This window comes from Protopterus annectens, chromosome 6.part0, assembly GCF_019279795.1.
Source record: "Protopterus annectens isolate FY-2018-M chromosome 6.part0, PAN1.0, whole genome shotgun sequence".
In the NCBI taxonomy this organism is placed as follows: domain Eukaryota; kingdom Metazoa; phylum Chordata; order Ceratodontiformes; family Protopteridae; genus Protopterus; species Protopterus annectens.
Genome location: NC_056737.1, coordinates 646,406,952 through 646,429,741, shown reverse-complemented (window position 1 = coordinate 646,429,741; position 22,790 = coordinate 646,406,952). Strand labels below are relative to the sequence as shown.

The 22,790-nt window shown below is 45.3% G+C and overlaps 1 protein-coding gene across 1 annotated transcript in view; it reads right to left on the bottom strand.

Moving 5' to 3' along the window:
* Window positions 1–22,790, bottom strand: part of GPR137C (G protein-coupled receptor 137C) — a 761,588-nt gene that overhangs the window by 415,613 nt on the left and 323,185 nt on the right. The window contains exon 2 of the mRNA XM_044074333.1: window positions 497–546. Coding sequence (XP_043930268.1) covers window positions 497–546 — 50 coding nt within the window. The remainder of the gene's footprint in view (window positions 1–496; window positions 547–22,790) is intronic.

Sequence of the window (22,790 nt, the reverse complement as noted above, 5' to 3'; positions counted from 1 at the left end):
GTAGTCACTCCAACTCTTTATGCTCCCCAAGTGCATACACACCACCACCACCACCACCAGGACAGGCAAACAGGCCAAGTCCCTTCACTTCTCTCTCTCCTTGCCTGGCTCACCCACCACTGGTGGTACTAACAGAACCCAGTCATCTAGCCTGCATTCAGGACTTCATCCCTCTATGATATGCAGACAGGCAACCGAACAGCTTTAATCACAAACCAATTGGTCATTAAAGTGTAGAAAGGAGTCTGCTGAAACCTTCAGGCATATAATGGTGATCCTTGGAACAACTCTCAACACAAGAGCAGAGTCAATCTGCAGGATCCAATTTACCTGTGGCACTTTACCTGAAAATAATAAATACTTGTAACATTTGCCTACTAAGCAAACAAACAGTACATAAAGAGATAATTATTTTGTAAAATTACTGCTCTTCACTATATTTCAGAATTTCAATTCCTTGAAATATGCAACATAAAATAAAATAAGTAATACTTACTTGTATTTGTTGAGTTCAGGTGAATATTTGGCTTTGGCTTTAAATATAACCTAAAAAAAAAAAAAACTTTGGTTAGTACAGATTAAATGCGCTTTATGCACTTTTAATTTTATTATTTCAAGCCCAAAATCATGGACTATGAAACTACTTATTCCATAACCTGCAGCAAGAACTTGACATGAGAACAAGTTACAGTAACATAAAAATACTGCCTTGTTCGTTCATATACCCTACCCATATAACAGCTTGCTGGATTAGCTATTACCTGTGGTAAACAGGCTGACTGTGTTCCAGCTATGTCTAGAAGTGTCTTATATCACCGTTGTGCCATCTTGAATTCTTCCTTAGTGTTTTAAGCTCATTTCCTGTACAAAGATATTATCCCACACAACCCACACTGAGAAAAATAACATTTTCTTAGAAAACAAGACACCAGCAACTAGGATAAATGGTACGGACATTAAATGACACACTAAGAAAAAAAAAACAAAAAAAAAAAACACACATGTATTGACACATGGCCAGAACATAAAACTTGAGAGAACCACCTTAATAAACAATGAATAGCTTCAAGGAGTTTCTGTGTTGTTGACAGGATACACTGTAACCAGAACCGGCCTTTGGTCAAACTGGTGGCCTAGGCAAAAGGACTCCACAGTATCCCCCCACACCAACTGGTGCCTCCATCCTGGTCTACCTACACCATCCAGAGTACTGGAAAAATGCCCCTGCTAGAGCAGCACCCTAGGCAGCCACCTAGATGGCCTATGCCTAAGGCCAGCAAGGATTTTAACAACCATTGAGATGAATACTTAGATATGCAACAGCTTCACTGGTAATTATTTGTTTCCTAGGTTCATAGGTGTGTACTAGGCTAATGGCCCTGGAGCCTCTACAAGTCTAGCCCATAGGATTACCCTGGCATCTTGCAATCTGACCTTAGTTCCCAGTACCACTGTCGAGTAGAGCCACTGGAGTGATCCCCAGGGTGAATTTTCTATTTCCCTTCCACTCATCAAGATTTCTCTCGAAGAGGGCCAGTGAGGTGCTCTGTTTGACATGTATGGGAACTCTATTCCATAGCATGGGCTGTCTCCTGGTTATGAACCTGTTCCTCCAGCACATTCTGTTGATTGTGGTAATGAAGCTGAGGTCTCTGGAGCGTGTAGTGCGGAGGGACTGGGATTTCTTTAGATGAAGTATTTCTAACAGAGCTAGGTCAGATATGGCTTTGTAAGTCAAGCAGAGATCGACCCTAAATAGGCAATACGAGACAGAGAATAGTTAGAGTTTTTTTTTTAGTCTGCCATATAGGACAAGTGTTTAAGGCCTAGGAACCTCTTTGTGAGGTACTTTTGTGGCCTCTCCAGTTGTTGCAGGTGTCTAGTGAGGTACATGCCAAATGGGGCATTGTACTCGATGATTGGCCTAATGAGGAAAGAGTAGAAGGAGACAATGACTTCTTTCTTCCTGGATACAAAACCCTTAGTAATGAGATGTGCCACATAGAAGGACTTTCTGACCACAGTGGCAGTGTGGTGGTCAAAAGAGAGGTTGCTGTCAACCTGTGTTCCCAGATCTCTTATAACGCCTTCTGTGGTCAGTGGACTACCATCGATGTGGTAGTTCATGGCAAAGTGCAGTTGTGTACACTTACCATAAAATGTAGATGTTCGAGTGTATTCACTGTTGCAGTCATTACACTTGAGTTATCCTGTTGGCAGGCTACCCTCAGTCAGCCCTACCCTCAGTCAGCCTGAATTCCAAAGTCTAGGTCCGGCATCGGTTGCTGTCACCTCTTCCCTGACATCAGAGCGCCAGGTGTATAAAAGATGCAGCCGACGCAATTTTCTTCAGTTTTTCTTGCCCCAGATGTCAGGTGCCCCCAAAAGGTTAGGCTAAAAAATATGCCAATAAAACATGCATGCACCAAAATATATTATACCTTCATCTACAAGCAAATACACCACATAGTATAGATTAGAGAACTGCAGATAAGTTCCAGCAAATAGATGGGGGATGGCGGGTGTGTAACTTGGACTGCAACAGTGAATACACTCGAACATCTACATTTATAGTAAGTGTACACAACTGTACTATGTTCTTCGTGTTTCACTGTTGCAGTCATTACACTTGGGTTGAATCCCAAAGCTATGGTTGGGAGTCTGGAGCTAATATAGCATTAGGAGCGGCTAAGAGGCCCTGCAGAACTGCAGTGGCAAAGCCTGCCCTGGATTTAGAGTAGAGTGGTAAGTGATGGTGCTTTGTAAAGGTGTGCACTGAACTCCAGGTAGCAGCCTCTAAAATGTCTTTGGTTGTTACTCTCCTGAGGAAGGCTGCTGAACTGGCTGCTGCTCTAGTTGAATGTGGCTTAATGCCCTTAGGCACTGGCTTGCCATGTTGTGAATAGCAGAAACGAATGCAGTGGCCTATCCAGTTAAAAATAGTCTGCTTTGAGATAGCCTTTCCTTGTGATCCTGCAGCATATGCCACTAGTACTTGCTCTGTCTTTCTGAAAGCTTTGGTTCTGTACAAGTAGAAGCGTAGTTGTCTGTGTATGTCCAAAGAATGCAGAATTCTCTCCCCCTTATTCTGTGGGTTTGGATAGAAAGTAGGCAGATGAATAGCTTGGTTAATGGCCACACTGGAGACTACCCTAGACATGAATGTCAGGTTTGTCCTCAGAGAAACCCTGTCTGGATAAAAAGTGATAAAAGGTTCCACAGCCATGAGTGCCTGTAGCTCTGAGACTCGCCTTGCAGATGTTACTGCTAGGAGCAGAGCTGTTTTCCAAGATAAAACCTTTATATCAGCTGTAGCGGCTGGCTCAAAAGGAGGCAGGGTGAGTTTTTCCAAGACATAATTGAGGTCCCATGCAGGTATTGGTGATCTCCTTGGAGGCCTTAAGGTTTTGGCTCCTCTGAGGTACTGCCTTACCAAAAGGATGAGAAAAGATTGGTGGCTCTGTATTGTAATGAGCCGAAATAGCAGAGGCATGAATTTTAATTGATGAAAAGGATAGGCCTTTGTCCAGCATCTCAGTTAAGTATTGCAAAATCTGAGGAATATTTGGAACAGCTGTGTCAATTCCTTGTGCCTGGTTCCAAGCACAGAATCTCTTCCATTTTCCAGTGTAAGATTTTCTGGTACTTGACCTTCTGGCCACCAAAATGACACCCATCACAGCTTTAGTGAGGAGTGCGTTTCGTATGACGACATTATCCGCCATGCTGCCAGGTTTAAGGTCTTTAGCTGGCTGTGCAGGATATGATTGTCTTGTTGGAATAGTAGATGAGGTATTTGAGGCAAGGTCCAAGTGGGGCCAGTCTGGGGCAATCAATATAATTTTTGGCTTCTCTTGTCTGACCTTTAGGAGTACCTTGGGTAGGAGAGGCAGTGGAGGAAAGGCATATACTGCTAGGTTTTTCCAGCTGAAAGACAGGGCGTCCACTTTCCATGCTTGTCTGTGATAAGTCCTTGTGCAGAATCTTTTTAGTTGGTAGTTGTGAGGAGAGGCAAATAGATTTATCTCTGGGCATCCCCATTTCCTTGTTATCATGCTGAAGACTTGTGGATCCAATTTCCACTCGTGGGGATCCATGAGATTTCTGCTTAGTTCGTCTGCCAGAGTATTTATCTTTCCTGGCAGGAATTGTGCCTGCAGATGTACTTGGTAAGTCAATGCTGTATCCCCACAGAGTCATGGCTAGTCTGCAAAGGGGGTAGGAATGAGTGCCTCCCTGCTTGTTTATATACCACATGACCATGGTGCTGTCTGACTTTATCAGTAGTTGTCCCGGATGAAGTAGGTCCCTGAAGGCTGTCAGGGCATTCTGAACAGCTAGCATCTCTTTTTGATTGATATGTAGCTGCATTTGGTTTGTAGACCATGTGCCTTGAATACACCTTCCTGCCATGTGGGCCCCCAGGCATAATCTGATGCAGCCGTTGTTAATGTTTGCCTGGCTGGGGGTAAAGTGAATGGCTGCCCCTTGTTCTGGTGACAAGCCTTCGCCCACCATCGAAACTCCTGTTGCAGGCAGGGGATGAGGGTAATTTTTGTTTCTAGACTGTGGCAATGTTGAGTCCAAACACTTTTTAGTTATCACTGAAGTTTCTTCATATGCAGCCTTGCATATGGAATTAGTAGAATGCAGGATGCCATGAAGCCCAAAGCCTGCAGAATTTTTCTTGCAGATAACTGGGCCTTTGTTGCCAACAGGTTGAAATAGGTAGTCAGTTGTCTGTTTGTCTGGCATGAGATAAGCCATCTGGGCAGTTGTATTTAAGCTTGCACCCAGGAATATTATCTCTTGAGAGGGTACTAGTTTTGATTTCTTTTCGTTGACTGTGTACCATAGGCCGGTTAGAAATCTCTTTACAAATGCTAGATGCTGTAGTAGAATGTCCTTGTTCTCTGCTTGAATGAGGCAGTCCAAGTATGGATATATTTGTATTACTCTTTGTCTGCAGAATGCAATTACTGGTGCCAGGCACTTTGTGAAGACCCTGGGCACAGTAGATAAGCCAAAGGGCAGTGCAGAGAATTGGTAGTGCATTGAGCCAGCTTTGAATCTGAGGTATCTTCTGCATATTTGCCCACTGATGTTTTGGCAGGTCTGGCCAACCGTTTGTCCTTGGCAGGGTATGGAAGTGAAACTTGTAGCCTTGTGACACTATGTCTAGGACCCATTTGTCCTGGGTTATTATGTGCCAGTTTTAGTGCTTGGTGCAGGCAGGGGGAAGTCATTGGGACTGTTTCCTGTATGGCTGTGTTTTGTCTTCTCCACTTTTGGAGGTAGAAGCACCCCACTGTTTAGACCTGTACTTAGCTTGGGGCTGGGATCTGCCTCTTGGGTGTCTGTATCTGCCCCTTTGAGGTCTGTCTGACACTGGAAAGGACCAATTCTTTGTAGGCCAGTGTCTGCTAAATCTAGGTGGCTGTACCTGTAAGAAATCCTTAACCCTTTGCATAGATTTAGCTTTGTACTCCATTTTCTTTAATACCTCTTCTGCTTTAACACCAAACAAGGTATCATGCTGTAATGGAGCATCTAATAATTTTGCTTTGACATGATCAAGCAGATTTTGTTCCTTTAACCAAGCATGCCTCCTGATTACAGAACCCATAACAGCGGCCCTGCAGGAGGCCTCCAAAGAATCAAAACCACATTGCAAAGTAGGTTTTCCAACTTGTTCAGCTGCATGCAATAAATCCTGCATTTCTTTGTTTTCTGCACATTCAGAATTTATCAACATTTTCTGTTTAAGCAGTGACATAATAAATTGCTGATATTTGAGCATATGAAACTGACAATTTAAAGCTCTTATAGCCAAGGTAGCAGAAGTGTAAATCTTTTATCCCCCATCTGTCCAAAGCCCTAGAATCCCTGTCTGAGGGGGTAGGGTTTTTTGCAGCAGATGCCTTGACCCCTTTGGGACCCTGAGAGATTGTTTCTGGGTCAGCAGCAGGGTTTTTGAAAAGAAATTTATGAGAGTCAAGAACCCTGTAGTACCTGTCTGGCTTAACAGGAGCTGGAGGTAAGGAGTCAGACTGGACTCTGAAAATACATCATCTACAATGTCTAACACAGGTGGAACAGCTAGGGGTCTGTGTTGTGGTAGTAAAAGGAAGTCTCTGAGCCTTTTCTTAGATTCTGAAAAATCTTGGCTCTCCCAGTGAAAATGCTCCCTCATGGTATGCAATGTTTCCCCAAAAGAGTAATCCTCAGGAGGAGAGGCTGAAGGGATAGATTCTTCAGCACCAGAATCCTCACAGGGAGGAAGAGAGTATTCCTGATCAGAAGAGGAATCAGATGAAATGGAAACCTGATCTGAAGATTCATATACTGTTGCTTGCCTAGGCCTTTTATCAGGTGGGGGATGGGAACACCTGATCAAAGTAATTAGGTCTTCGGCCATTTGAGCATCTGTTTTTTGGGCATGGAGGCCTGTCCATGAGGCTGTTGTACTTGTTTCTTTGTCTTTAAAGGTGCTTTAGTCTTTGCCTTTGAAGCTAAAGTCATTTTAATGTATAACTGAGTAGGTCTGAAAACACCCACAGAAGCAGATGCCTGCTCAGCGGCTCCGGACCCATCTGAGGGAATAGTCTCCAATACCTTGAGCTTCCAGCGGCCTAGTCGACTCCACATGAGAGTCCGTAGCGGCCTGTGGGTCTAAAGTAGCAGGCGAAAGGGGCTGCGAAGACGCCTCACTGAGAACTGGCGACTGGCTTAGAAGAAGCCTCGTCGTCAGTTTTGGACCTCGGATGCTTATCCTTTCCATTTTCTTTGCATTTCTTGTGAATTCCAGTAGTCGGATGGCTATCCGACGACATTGTATAATTAAATCTTCTGCCAAAATAGTGTAACGCAAAATCGTACCAACACTTAATAGTGCGTTGGTTAAATCTAGCACAAAACCGACAACTAGCAACGTCGTGGTCAGGGCCTAGGCAAGGAATACAGTAAGAATTAAAGTCCTTATGAGGTATTTGCTTTCCACAAGAAATACAATTAACTTTTTCTGACATCGGTCTGGAGCAAGAAAAAAGTTTCCCCAACGGGGTACTTAGCTTTTGAAGAAGACTTTGGATCTGAAATTCGAACACGAAAATCTCAGAAATCAGCTGACCGGCACTTGCAAACTGCTTATGCTTCAGGCACCGCACGGCAAGAAAGACTGAAGAAAATGGCATCGGCTGCATCTTTTATACCCCTGGCACTCTGACGTCAGGGAAGAGGCGACAGCAACCGACACCGGACCTAGACTTTGGAATTTAGGCCGACTGAGGGTAGCCTGCCAGCAGGATAACCTAAGTGTAATGACTGTAACAGTGAAACATGAAGAAAGTACAGTTTTGTACCTACCATAAATGTAGATGTCCGATAGATATGCAACTGCAGTCATAACATATGGGTTGTCCTGCCTCAGGCAGCCCTCGGTCGGCCGGATTCCAAAGTCTGGGTCCAGCGTCGGCTGGTGTCGCCTCCTCTCCGACGTCAGAATGGCTGGAGTATAAAGGCATCGGCCGACGCCATCTTCTTCAGTGTTTCTTGCCCCAGATGCCAGGTGCCCTCCTAGGAAGGCTAAATTTGGTGAATGGATAAACAATTCCAGACATGCACAACCGTAATAAACAGATACACCATAGGAGATACCCCCAGCTAATAGGAATAGGGGTAGTGGACCCATAAAGAAGGTTGCAGAGGGGTAGGAGGGTGGAAAATCCGACTGCAGTTGCATATCTATCGGACATCTACATTTATGGTAGGTACAAAACTGTACTATGTCCTTCAAGAATGCAACTGCAGTCATAACATATGGGTTGAATACCATAGCCAAGCTGGGGGTGGTTGAAACTAAGAAAGTGATGGTGTAGCTAAAATGCCCTGCAGGACTGCCGAAGCAAAGCCTGCTCGGGATCTGGAGTATAAAGGCAAGTTGTAGTGCTTGGTAAATGTATGCACGGAGCTCCATGTAGCAGCCTCTAGAATGTCCTTTGTAGCCACTCCTCTTAGGAAAGCTGTGGATGTGGCTATAGCTCTGGTGGAGTGTGGCCTAATGTTGGCTGGCACACCTTTTCCATGAAAAGAATAGCAGAATCTGATGGTGTCCAATCCATTTGGAAATTGTTTGTTTGGAGATTGCTTTTCCTTGTACTCCAGCAGCATAGGCTACAAGCAGTTGGTCAGTCTTTCTGGTGGCCTTAGTTCTGTCCAAGTAGTAGCGCAGTTGCCTGTGTATGTCCAAAGTATGCAGCAGTGCTTCCCCCGTTTTGAGGATTGGGGAAGAAAGTAGGCAGGTGAATGGCTTGATTTAGAGACACCCTGGAAATTACTTTTGGCATGAATGAAGGATTGGTTCTTAGAGAGACTCTGTCCTGATGAAAAATGAGAAAAGGAGGTACTGCCATGAGTGCCTGCATCTCCGAGACTCTTCTTGCTGATGTGATTGCCAATAGGAAAACCGTTTTCCATGAGAGAAATTGCATTTCTGAAGTTGCTGCTGGTTCAAAGGGAGGAAGAGTTAATTTTTCCAAGACGAAATTGAGTTCCCATGCAGGTACTGGCGGTTTCCTGGGAGGTTTGATATTCTTTATCCCTCTTAGGAACTGTCTTAGCAAAGGATGTGAAAACACAGGTGGATCACAATTGTATTTTGCTGAGATTGCTGAGGCATGAATCTTTATGGAAGAATATGAGAGACCCGTATGAAACATTTCTACCAAGTATTCCAATATCTGAGGTATACTCAATACTGTTGTATCCTGACCCCTGTTAGCATTCCAGATGAATCTCTTCCACTTGGCTGAATAGGTTTTTCTGGTGGAAGGTCTGCGTGCTTCCAGTAAGATCTCTTGAACTTTTTTGGAAAGAGAGATATCGGAAGGAGTTATGGTAACCTCCAGGCTGTCAGATGCAATGTTTTCAGGTTTTGATGAACAGTCCTGTAATTGTGTTGTGTTAGAAGCAGAGGCCATAGGGGCAGAGGCCACGGTTTGGTCCGAGTTATGCTCAACAGCAATGGGTACCAGTGCTGCCTTGGCCAGTCTGGAGCTATCAAAATATGCCTGTTGGTTGTTCTGCTTTGATCTTCAGTATCACCTTGGTCAGCAGTGGTAGAGGAGGGAATGCATAAATTGTTAGGGAATTCCAGCTGAAGGAGAGAGCATCCGCCTTCCAGGCTAGAGGATGGTGGGTCCTTGTACAGAACTTTTCCAGGTGATGATTCATGTGAGAAGCAAAGAGATCTATGTCCGGTCTTCCCCATGTCCTTGTTATTTGTGAGAAAATGTGAGGATGCAGCATCCATTCGTGTGGATCCAAGAAATTTCTGCTCAGCTTGTCCGCCAGTACATTGTCCTTGCCTGGCACAAACTGGGATTGCAAATGTATCTTCAGACTTAGGGATTTTTCCCAGAGAATCATTGTTAGTCTGCAGAGGGGATAAGAATGAGTGCCTCCCTGCTTGTTTATATACCACATAACAGTGGTGTTGTCTGTCCTTATTAGCAAATGTCCTTGTTGAAGTGATTTTTCGAAAGTCTCAATTGCATGTATCACTGCCAACATCTCTTTTTGGTTTATATGCAGATGCCTTTCCCTTGGTGTCCACTGACCTTGAATGCATCTGCCCTCCATGTGCGCACCCCCATCCATGGTCTGAGGCATCTATTGTAATCATTTGACCTGCTTGAGGTTTGTTGAAAGACATGCCTTTGTTTAACTGACTTGCTTGAGCCCACCACAAAAATTCTCTTTGCAGACATGGAATGAGTGGGATTACGTCCTCTAGGCTTTGGCTGTGTTGGGACCATAAGCTTTTTAAGTACCATTGCAGCTTTCTCATATGAAGTCTTGCCAAAGGTATCAGAAGAATGCAAGATGCCATGAACCCCAGGGCCTGCAGGATTTTCCTTGCAGTCATCTGGGAGAGCTTTGCTAGGCCTTTGAAGTACTCTGGTAACTGCTGTTGTTTTTCCTCTGTGAGATAAGACATTTGTGTTTTTGTGTCCAGTTTGGCTCCTAGGAAAATAATTTGTTGGGATGGCAGAAGTCTTGATTTCTGAATGTTGACTGTGTATCCCAAAGCCTGTAGTAATTGAATGACATAGTCCAAGTTTGCTATCAAGGTTTGTTTGTTGTCTGCTTGTATGAGGCAGTCGTCCATGTAGGGGTATATTTGAATCCCCTGGAGTCTGCAGTGTGCTACTACTGATGCCAGGCATTTCGTGAACACTCTGGGCGCAGTAGATAAGCCAAACGGCAATGCTGAGAATTGATAATGCTCTGTCCCTGCAAGAAATCTGAGGTATCTTCTGCAGCTTTGTCTGATTGGGACATGCAGGTATGCCTCCTTGAGGTCCAGAGTGACCAGCCAAGACCCCTTGCCCAGCATGGGAAGGAGTTGCTGCAACGTCAACATTTTGAACTTTGGCACAATGAGATAAGTATTTAGAGTAGACAAGTCCAGTATAGGCCTCCATCTGTTTTCCTTTCTTGGAACAAGGAACAGTCTTGAATAAAATCCCTGGCCTTGTTCCTGTGGAGGGACCTTTTCTATTGCTTTTATATTTAACAGCTTTGAAACTTGAATGAGTGCCTCTGCCCTTTGATGAAGTGGCAGGTTTGGCATGCCTTGTCTTATTGGTAAAGTATGGAAGTGGAATCTGTACCCTTTGTCTATTAAATCCAGAATCCAGTTGTCCTTGGTTAAGATATGCCAGTTTTTTGAGAATAAGGATAATTTTCCGCCCAAAGGTGCTTCTCTTTGAGCCTTTGTAGACGGTATGAAAGTCAAGTCATTGTGGTTGTCCTTGTGGTGCAGCTGGACTGCCTGCGCCACTTCTTTGATTTGGTGGTTGTCATTGGCGGCCCCTGTAGGAGCCTCAGTATTGCCCTCTACCTCGGGCACGCCTGTTTTTTCCCCTTTGAAACTTGTCAGTGTCTGGAAAGGACCAATTCTTTGAAGGCCAATTCCTGCTGAATCTGGGTGGCTGAACCTGGAGGAAATTTTTGACTGTCTGTACTGATTTAGCTTTTTCCTCAATGGACTTCAACACATCTTGTGTATTAGCACCAAAAAGCTTCTGTTTTTCCAGAGGTGCATCAAGTAACTTTACTTTAACATGGTCTGGCAGTGGCTGTTCTTTTAACCAAGCATGTCTACGTATAACAGCCCCAGTCATAGCTGCCCTACATGAAGCCTCCAATGCATCATAACCACACTGAAGAAAATGATTGCTAACCTGCTGAGTGTTATGTACTAGATCCTGCAATGCCTTTCTATCAATAGGCTCAGGAGAGGCTAGCTTTTTCTGTAAATCATCCAGTAAAAAATCCTGGTACTGAAACATATGAAAAAGGCAGTTAAGTGACCTCATGGCCAGGGTGGTAGAGGTATAAACTTTTTTACCCCATCTCTCCAGGGACCTAGCTTCACTATCCGCTGGCAATGGATTCTTGGCTGTGGAAGTAGCCACTCCCTTTGCGCCCTGTGAAATAGTTTCTAGATCCACAGAATGGGCCTTAAAGAGATGTTTGTGGGTGTCAGGGACCCTATAATATCTGTCTGGCTTGAAAGGAGCAGGAGGGAGAGAATCAGGGTTAGCACTGGAGTCGGAGAAAACATCATCCAGGACATCCATAACTGGAGGGACAGCTAAAGGTCTGTGCTGGGGTAGCTTGAGGAAGGTACGTAGCCTTTTCCTGGAATCAGAGAATTCCTGACCCTGCCATTTAAAATGCTCCCTCATAGAGTGTAGGACTTCACCGAACGAAAAATCCTCTGAAGGAGAGGCAGAGGGAATTGATTCATAGGCCTGGAAGGATTCTTCTTGGGTATCTGAATGCTCAGAATCCCCAGAGGCTTCATCTGAAGAGAGGTTGTCGGCCTGCTCAGTTCTGGGCCTTTTCTCTGCAGGCGGCTGAGAACCTCTGTCTGGATGAGGCTGAGACCCCCTGATAAGAGAAATAAGATCTGCAGCAAGAGACATGATCTGTTTATCAGAAGAAGGGGCCTGGGCAGTAGGTTTAGGATGGGCCTTGGCCTGGCTGGCGGCCTTAGCACGTGCAAAGGCCTTGATGGACATGGATACAGGAGGCCTAGCTGCCCCACATGCAGGAGTAACCTTGTCCACAGGAATGGTGTCGGTAGATCCAGAACTTGTTTCTGGAGGAAAATCAACAACCGCACGGTGTAGACTCAGAGACCGAAGGGCGTGTTAACGCTGTGTCATCGGCCTGGAGTGGTTGAATTACCGCTTCGAAGGACAAGCACTCGCGGAGGGTTTAGGAGGAGTATCGGTGGAGGACACGGGCCGAGGATGTCGGTCCCGGTCCTTTTGTTTTTTGGTAGATTGAATTGTCGGTTGTTCCGACAGCATGATATAAGCGAAAGATTCGCCGAAAAAGTCTTCGGCAAATTCTGCCCGGTGCCTGAGAGTGCGCTTATTAAAGCAAGCACAGGCAGCACAGGCAGAGACGTCGTGGTCTGGGCCCAGGCAAGGGAGGCAATAAGAATGGAAGTCCTTATGAGGTATTTGTTTACCGCAAGACAAAAGTACAGTTTGTACCTACCATAAATGTAGATGTCCGATAGATATGCAACTGCAGTCATAACATATGGGTTGTCCTGCCTCAGGCAGCCCTCGGTCGGCCGGATTCCAAAGTCTGGGTCCGACGTTGGCTGATGTCGCATTTTTCTCCGACGTCAGAGCGGCTGGAGTATATAAGCATCAGCCGACGCCATCTTCTTCAGTGTTTCTTGCCCCAGATGCCAGGTGCCCTCCAATGAAGGCTGTAATCAAATTGGAAGACAAAAATAGGTTTCCAGACAATAAATAAGCAATAAACAGATACACCATAACAGATATCCCCAGCTAAGGATAATAGGGATAGGAGTGGACCCAAGGCATAGAGGGAAGGAGGGAGGAAAACCCGACTGCAGTTGCATATCTATCGGACATCTACATTTATGGTAGGTACAAAACTGTACTATGTCCTTCAAGAATGCAACTGCAGTCATAACATATGGGTTGAATACCATAGCTTAGCTGGGGGAGGTGGTATGCTCTAAGAAAAGGATGGTGTAGCTATCAATCCCTGCAGGACTGCTGAAGCAAAGCCTGCTCTGGATCTGGAATATAAAGGGAGGTTGTAGTGTTTGGAGAATGTATGCATGGAGCTCCATGTAGCAGCTTCTAGAATGTCTTTTGTAGGCACCCCTCTTAAGAATGCTGTAGAGGTGGCTGTAGCTCTGGTGGAGTGTGGTCTGACATTGGCTGGTACACTGTTTCCATGGAAGGAATAACAGAATCTGATGCAATGCCCAATCCATTTTGAAATAGTCTGTTTGGAAATTGCTTTTCCTTGTACTCCAGGAGCGTAAGCTACAAAAAGCTGATCAGACTTCCTACTGGTCTTGGTTCTGTTCAGGTAGTAGCAAAGTTGTCTGTGAATGTCCAAGGTATGCAACAGTCTTTCCCCTTTGTTCTCAGGATTGGGAAAGAAAGTAGGCAGGTGAATTGCTTGATTTAAAGAAACCCTAGATACCACTTTTGGCAGAAAAGTAGGGTAGGTTCGTAAGGAGACCCTGTCTCTGTGAAAGGTTATGAATGGTGGTATTGCCATTAGGGCCTGTAATTCCGAAACCCTTCTTGCTGAGGTAATTGCCAACAGGAAAGCTGTCTTCCATGAGAGAAATTGTAAGTCCACCGAAGCTGCTGGTTCAAAGGGGGGTAGAGTCAGTTTTTCTAGGACAAAGTTGAGGTCCCAAGTTGGTACTGGAGCCTTTCTTGGTGGCTTTATATTCTTGATTCCCCTAAGGAATTGTCTTAACAAAGGATGTGAAAACACAGGTGGATCAGTGTTGTATCTAGCTGAAATAGCTGAAGCATGTATTTTTATGGAAGAATATGAGAGTCCATTCTGTAGCATATCTGCCAAATATTCCAGAATGAGTGGGATGTTCAATAATGATGCATCATGACCCTTGCTGGTATTCCAAATGGTGAATCTCTTCCATTTTGCTGAGTAAACCTTTCTGGTAGATGGTCTTCGGGCTTCTGTTAGTATCCGCTGAACTTCCTTAGAGAGAGATAGATTGAGGTTATTCATGGGATCTCCCAAGCTGTTAGCTGCAGCGTCTGAATGTTGGGATGTACTGTCTTGAAGTTGTGTTGAGTCAAAAGTTGGGGCCATTGGGGAAGGGCCCACTTTTTGTTGTGACATATGCTCCGTAGTAGTGGGTACCAGTGTTGTCTTGGCCAGTCTGAAGCTATTAGGATCCCCTTGGGGTTCTCTGCTTTGATCTTTAGTAATACTGTGGTCATCAGTGGCAGAGGTGGGAATGCATAGATTTTTAGGAAGTTCCAGTTGAATGAAAGAGCATCTATTTTCCATGCTTGTGGATGATATGTCCTTGAACAGAACTTTTGTAGATGATGATTGAGGTGGGAGGCAAATAGGTCTACTTCTGGCCTGCCCCATGTCGAGGTGAGTCATATGAAGATTTCTGGATGTAACCTCCACTCGTGGGGGTCTAGGAAATTCCTGCTTAGGCTGTCCGCCAACACATTGTCTTTGCCTGGAACAAACTGGGATTGCAACTGTATGTTTAAGCTCAGTGATTTTAACCAAAGATTCATTGTCAGTCTGCAAAGGGGGTAAGAATGGGTGCCCCCCTGCTTGTTTATGTACCACATGACAGTGGTGTTGTCTGTCCGTATTAGCAGGTGGCCTTGCTGAAGTTGTTGTCGAAAGGCCTCGATGGCATGCCTTACTGCCAGCATTTCTTTTTGGTTGATATGCAGATGCGTTTCCTTTGGAGACCATTGTCCTTGAATACATCTGCCCTCCATGTGCGCCCCCCATCCAAGGTCTGAGGCGTCTGTGGTCATTGTTTGTGTTATTTGAGGTTTTTTGAATGACATACCTGTGTTTGCCTGGCTTACCGAGGCCCACCATAGAAATTCCTTTTGTAGGCATGGAATGAGCGGTATGGTTGTCTCTAGGTTGTTGCTGTGTTGAGACCATAAACTTTTTAGGTACCATTGAAGCTTTCTCATGTGTAGTCTTGCTAATGGAACCAGGAGAATGCAGGATGCCATGTAACCCAGGGCCTGTAGGAATCTCCTTGAGGTCATCTGGGTGAGCTTTGCCAAACCTTTGAAATAATGAGTTAACTTCTTTTGCTTGTCTTCTGTCAGGTAAGCCATTTGAGAGGCTGTGTCTAGTTTGGCTCCTAAGAAGGTTATTTGCTGGGATGGCTAAAGTCTTGACCTTTGGAAGTTGACTGTGTATCCCAGAGCTTGTAGCAACTGTATGACATAATTCGGGTTTTTTGTCAAAATCAGTTTGTCGTCCGCTTGAATGAGGCAGTCGTCCAGGTACGGGTAAATTTGGATTCCCTGGAGCCTGCAATGAGCAATTACTGAAGCCAGGCATTTTGTGAATACTCTGGGCGCAGTAGACAAGCCAAATGGCAATGCTGAGAATTGATAATGCTCTGGCCCTGCAAGAAATCTGAGGTATCTTCTGCAGCTGTGTCTGATAGGGACATGCAGGTATGTCTCCTTGAGGTCCAGAGTAATCAGCCAAGACCCCTTGCCCAGCATGGGAAGGAGTTGCTGTAAGGTCAGCATTTTGAACTTTGGTACTATGAGAAAGGTGTTTAATGCGGACAAATCCAGTATTGGTCTCCATTGAGTTTCTTTTCTTGGAACAAGGAACAGTCTTGAGTAAAACCCCTGGCCTTGTTCTTGTTGTGGAACTTTTTCTATTGCTTTGATCTGAGCAAGCAGAGAAATTTGCTTGATGGCCTCTGCCCTCTGGTTTTGTGGTAGGTTTGGCATGCCTTGTTTCCCTGGTAAGGTATGAAAGTGGAACCTGTAGCCTTGGTCTATAATGTCCAAAATCCATTTGTCCTTTGTCAATCTGTGCCAATTGTCTGAAAACAGAGATAATTTTCCACCCAAGGGAGCTTCTGTTTGCTCCTTGGTCAGCGGAAGTAGAGGAAAGTCATTGGGATTGTCCCTGTGGGGCAGGAGAAGCCCCAGTGTCACTTCTTTGGTTTGCTGGTTGCCATTGTTGTCCCCTGTAGGAACCTCTGTATTGTCCTCTTCCTCGGCCACGCCTGTTTTTGCCCCTTTGAAATCTTTCAGGATTAGGAAAGGACCAGTTTTTTGAAGGCCAATTCCTGCTGAATCTGGGTGGCTGAACCTGGAGGAAATCTTTGACTGTCTGAACTGACTTGGCTTTTTCCTCAATGGACTTTAATACATCTTTAGCATTAGCACCAAAAAGCTTGTTCTTTTCCAAGGGTGCATCAAGAAGTTTTGCCTTAACATGATCTGGCAGAGGTTGTTCTTTTAACCATGCATGTCTACGAATGACCGCCACTGTCATAGCTGCCCTACATGAAGCTTCCAATGCATCATATCCACACTGAAGGAAGTGATTGCTAACTTGCTGAGAGTTATGTACAGCCTCCTGCAAAGACTTCCTATCTAAAGGTTCAGGAGAGGCCAAAGTTTTCTGTAAATCATCTAACAGGTAATCCTGATATTGAAACATATGAAAGAGACAATTGAGAGCTCTTATAGATAAAGTAGTGGAGGTGTAAACCTTCTTCCCCCATCTCTCTAATGACCTAGCTTCCCTGTTGGAAGGCAAAGGATTTTTGGAGGTGGTAGCTGAAACCCCTTTCGGCCCCTGTGAAATGGTTTCTAAATCAACAGCATGGGCCCTAAAGAAATGAGAATGTGTTTCTGGGACCCTATAGTATCTGTCAGGCTTGGCAGGAGCAGGAGGAAGAGTATCAGGGGTAACACTGGAGTCGGGAGTATAGATCATCCAAAACATCAAGCACAGGAGGTATAGCTAAGGGCCTGTGTTGGGGCTTTTTAAGGAAGGTTCGAAAGCGCTTTCTGGAATCAGAATATTCCTGGCCTTGCCACTTAAAATGTTCCCTCATGGAATGCAGAACTTCCCCAAAAGAAATATCCTCAGGAGGGGAGGCCGAGGGGAAGGAGTCCTCTGCATCTGAGTCCTCATAGGTCTGGAAAGGCTCTTCCTGGTTATCGGAGTGGACAGAGTCCTCCGAATCTTCATCTGAAGGGAGAGGGTCAGTGGGCTCAACCCTGGGCCTCTTATCAGGAGGAGGCTGGGATCCTCTCTCAGGATGGGCCTGGGAACCTCTGATCATGGAAATTAAGTCTGCTGCCATAGTCATGATTTGTGCTTCAGGAGTAGGCTGAGGTAAGGCTTTAGCAGTAAGGTGCTTGGTCTTGCTGGCTGCCTTAGCACGTGTATACGTCTTGATAGACATGGGAGGCCTAGCAGCTCCACGTGCAGGAGTGACCTTATCCACAGCAATGGTCTCGGGCATTTCCTCGGTTTCAGTATCCGGAGGAAAATCAATAACTGGCGTCGGTGTGGTCTCCGGTATCGGAGGTGTCGGTAATGCGGTGTCTTCGGTTCGAAGCGGTGAAATAACCGCCTCAGAGGGAACCGGGGCACTCATGGTAGGTTTTGGCGTGTTGTCGGTGGAAGATGCGGGCCGAGGATGTCGGTCCCGGTCTTTTCGTTTTTTAGGAGTCTGCGATGTCGGTAATTCCGACGGCATTGTATAATCGTATTTTTCGCCGAAAAAGTCTTCAGCGAACTCCGCCCGGTGCCTGAGAGTGCGCTTATTGAAGCGAGCACAGGCGGCACAGGCCGAGACGTCGTGGTCTGGGCCAAGGCAAGGAAGGCAGAAGGAATGGAAATCCTTATGAGGTATTTGTTTACCACAAGACAAACAATTATTTACTTTTTCAGTAATTTCTGACATCAGCTGAGGCAAGAAAAGGTCCCCAATGGGGTACTTAGCTTTTTTGATGACTTCGGATCGAAGAATACAGGAGCTGACCGACCGGCACTTGCGAACCGCTTCTGCTTCGGGCACCGCGCGGCAAGAAAGACTGAAGAAGATGGCGTCGGCTGATGCTTATATACTCCAGCCGCTCTGACGTCGGAGAGAAATGCGACATCAGCCGACGTCGGACCCAGACTTTGGAATCCGGCCGACTGAGGGCTGCCTGAGGCAGGACAACCCATATGTTATGACTGCAGTTGCATTCTTGAAGGACATCAATTATTAACTTTCTCAATTTGTTCTGACATCGGCTGAGGCAAGAAAAAATGTTCCCCAACGGGGTACTTAGCTTTTAGATGACTTTGGTACTGAAAACACAGGAGCTGACCTACCGGCACTTGCGAACTGCTTCTGCTTCGGGCACCGCATGGCAAGAAAGACTGAAGAAGATGGCATCGGCTGATGCTTATATACTCCAGCCGTTCTGACGTCGGAGAGGAGGCGACACCAGCCGACGTCGGACCCAGACTTTGGAATCCGGCCGACAGAGGGCTGCCTGAGGCAGGACAACCCATATGTTATGACTGCAGTTGCATTCTTGAAGGACATCATCTGGGTTTTTCCCAAAGGGGATGAGGACACATGTTTTGGCATTGAGCTTAAGGCCATGGTTCTGTCACCAGTCGGTCTCAGTGAGGCCTTTATGTAGGATGGCAACATCACTTGGGGAGTTAATAATGGCTCCCGACTTGCAATCGTCTGCGAACCTTGTCAGCCAAAGTCCCTTTGTGTTGGACTGGACCTCTGAGAAGTAGATACCAAACAGGAGAGAACACAGGACTGATCCCTGTGGGAACTCCACACATGACTGGTCAGCAGTCTGACTTGGAATCAGCTACTTTCAGACTGTGGGTTCAATCTGTGAGCCAGTTTGCAACCCACCTAGTGATACAGGGGTTGATACCTAGCTTAGTGAGTTTTTCTAGGATTCCTGAGTGGAGAATAGCATCAAAGGCCTTGGCCAGATCAAGGTAGGCTGTATGAACCACCTTGTCTTCATCCACAGCTCTGTTAATAGACTCAAAGAAGTCGACCAAGTTGAGCAGGCATGATCTACCCTTCACAAAACCAAACTGTGTGGGATCCAGAGTTTGGACACTCCCAATATCCTTGTTTATTAGGTCCATGATGATGTGTTCCATAGCTTTGCATATCAGACTTATCAGGCTAATGGGGTGATCGTTCCCAGGGTCTGTAGTCACTCCTCCTTTGTGGAGAGAGATGACTATAGCAGTGCACCTTTTGGTAGGGACAAAGCCTGAGGTAAGGCTGTGATTGAACAAGGCACACAGGTGAGGTGCCAGTTCACTCTGTAGTTCATGTAGAACACAGCCAGGTATATTGTCAGGTCCCATAGAAGCTGTATTCTTGGCCTTGGACAGTGCTGTTTTAACCTGTGCAACAGTAATACTGGGTGCCTGGCAATGTACTGGTATTGTGACTGGTCCAATGGAATGGGGAAGGGTAAAGTTGACACTGAATCTGTCGGTCAGTACAATGGCAATATCTGTTGGCTTGGTATAGGAGATACCATTGTGCAGAAGCTCAGAAGAAATCTTGGGTATTGCCGTGGAGGTTCTTCATATAACTATCGAAGGCCTTGTGGTTGTCTTTACTATCTGCTGCAATTATGTTTTCATAGCTAGCATTAGAGGATTTGATGAGGGATCTCAACTTTTTGTTGAGGCTGATAAGGGAGTTTTTCCAGTCTTGGGACTTCACCTTATTCCACATCAGTTTCCTCCTTCAGTTGTAGAGTTTGTTTATGGCAGGAGAACACCAGATTGGTTTTCTTTTTCTGAAGGAGAGCGTCTTGGTTCTATTGGGTATGGTGAGATCCATGCATTTGTGTAAGTGTTCATGTAGTGCATTGGTGTATGATCCGGTGGTCATGCAACTATTCTCTATTTGCATGGGTGCCGTGAAGTTAGCCACCTCTGTTCTTAGGAGCTAACACTACTTGTTTTCATCAGTATGGTGCCAGTGCATTTGTTTCAAGTCTACTGGTCCAAAAGAGATTAAAGATACCATCTGTACAAAGTTAAAACAAAACCAAATAATGTCATTATTTTACATTTTATCTCCTGCCTTTATTCTCTGACCCAGTCTGCAACAAGAACAGTTTACTGTGCATGTAAAACTTAACCTGTGTTCGGCTAACTCTTAACGAAACATTCCCAACTGATTGCTTTCTGGGATTCTATTGAGGATGGGTAGGAAATACCCACTCTGCATTTCCTCATTATGTTTAGCTGAACTTCTCTGCTTTACTCCACTCCCACTCCCACTCAGAGAACAATAGATGGCTCATGTGGCCTGCTCCCTGATCTGCAGTAGGCCAAGTTCACTCCTCTTCTTTCCTAAGAAACATCACACCCTCTGTGTTTTCAAGCTCTTCAACTAAAAAAAAAAAATAATAATGAAAAAAAAAAGTCTTATTAATACATACCATATGAAATGGTAAAGTAAGTGCTTCTGTCCTGCTTGCAAGAGCAGAACAACAGTATCAGATTTAATTTCCATACCAGAATTCAGAAATGTCAGTGCAGAAATAAATAGGTTATTAGGTTAACGATCACTAGGACCCTTACAAGCCTAGCCATCCACCCCAAACCATTTATGTCCTCAGTATCATGGGGTCTATATGGGAGGAGGCATATTAGTAAGGAGGAAACCAAGGACTTGAATGGGGTGTGTTAGGATAACACTTTTTTTATTGACAGTTTATATTTATAATGGACATGGGGGCCAGACTGGGGGGTAAATGTATGATTTCCCATTCAGTTGTCACGGTTTCATTTGACAAGGGTTGGGGATGAATGTATGATTTCCCATTCAGTTGTCACGGTTTCATTTGACTAGGGTCGGGGATGAATTCTTTCTCACGTGAATGGGAAGCCTATTCCACAGCGTGGGAATCCCATGGGCCACATTTGTCTCTCCAGCATGTTCTGTTTATATCACAAGAGAAGTTCAGATTCCTGAATCTACTGTTTGTAGTGTTTTGTTTTGATCCATCAGGGCTGGGTCAAAGGAAGCCCTGGAAACCAAACAAAGACTCACTCTAAGCAGCCTGTAGGATACTGAATACAGAGAGACAGAGCCTTTAGGTGATCAGTGTAGGACAAGGTTTTCATGCCCTGAATTCTCCTAGTGAGAAACCTTTGTGGGTATTCCAACTGTTGCAAGTGTCTGGTTAGATATATGCCAAAAGTACAGTTGTGTACACTTAGCATAAATGTAGATGTTCCAGTGTATTCACTGTTGCAGTCATCACATTTGGGTTATCTGCCTGCAGGTAGCCCTCAGCCAGCCTGAATACCAGAGTCTTGTGTTCTTGCATCGGATATTGTCTCTTCTTCCATGACGTCAGGTCGTCAGGGGTATAAAAAAGCAGTCTATGCCATTACATCAGTTTTTCTTGCCCCAGATGTCAGGTGCCCCCACAATGGGAAGCAATTATATGTTAAGGTACACCCCATCAAACAGCAAATACACAAGAAAGTTTAACTACACCAAACAAGAAGGAGAGGTAGAGCCAAGAGAAGTCAGAGGGCTGCAGGGAGGGTAACCAGGACTGCAACAGTAAATACACTCGAACATCTACATTTATGGTAAGTGTACACACCTATACTACGTTCTTCATGTTTCACTGTTGCAGTTATCACATTTGGGTTGATTCCCAAAGCGAAGGAAGGGAGGAGGAAGTTAGACAGCTTTAGGGCCAGCTATTAAGCCCTGCAAGACTGCAGTGGCAAATCCAGCTCTGGATTTGGAAGAGACAGGCATGTGGTAATGCTTGGTGAAGGTATGTACAGAGCTCCAGGTAGCAACTTCTAGGATGTCCCTGGTAAGGACTCCTCTGAGAAAGGCTGCAGAGGTAGATGCAGCCCTGGTGGAATGTGATCTTATCCCCTGTGGGGTAGGTTTTCCATGGTGCTTATAGCCGAAATTAATGCAATGGGCTATACATTTAGAAATTATTTGTTTTGAAATGGCCTTCCCCTCTGCCCCTGCAGCAAAGTCAACTAGCAGCTGTTCAGATTTCCTGAGAGGTTTAGTCCTGTCCAAATAAAATCTAAGTTGTCTGTGCATGTCCAAAGAGTGCAGTATTTGTTTTCCTTTGTTTTGTGGATTCGGGAAGAAGGTGGACAAATTAATGGATGGATTTAGGGCCACACCACTTTAGGCATAAAGGAAGGATTGGTCCTGAGGGAAACCCTGTCTGCATAGAAGATAATGAAGGGCTCCACTGCCATAAGGACCTGTAATTCAGGCACTCTTCTTGCTGAAGTGATTGCTAGAAGGAAGGCTGTTTTCCAAGAAAGGAATTTCAACTCTGCAGTTTCAGCTGGCTCAAAGGGAGGGAGAGTGAGCTTTTCCAATACAAAGTTAAGGTCCCAGGCTGAAGTAGAGGCTCTCCTGGGGGGGGGGGGTTAAATTTTTGGCCCCTCTGAGGAATTGCTTTAGCAGGGGGTGAAAGAAGAGGGGTGGTTCAGTATTATAATGTGCTGAAATGGCAGAGGCATGATTTTAATTGACGAGAAGGATAGGCCCTTGTGGAGCATTTCTGTTAAATACTGAAGTATAGGAGTTACGCTGGGCACAGTTGTGCCCATCCCCTGAGTCTTGCTCCAGGAACAGTTTCTTTTCCACTTCTCAGCATAGGATTTTCTAGTACTTGGCTTCCTTGCCTTCAGAATGACATCTAGCACCTGCTTACTGAGGGGTACTATTGGAGAGCTCAAGGAATTAGCCAGGCTGCAAGGTTCAGTATTTGAAGTTGAGGGTGCAGAATCTGGCCCGCCTGCTGGGACAGCAGGGAAGGAGTCTGAGGCAGGTGCCATGGTTCCAGCAGTGTCATACTGTGCAAGAG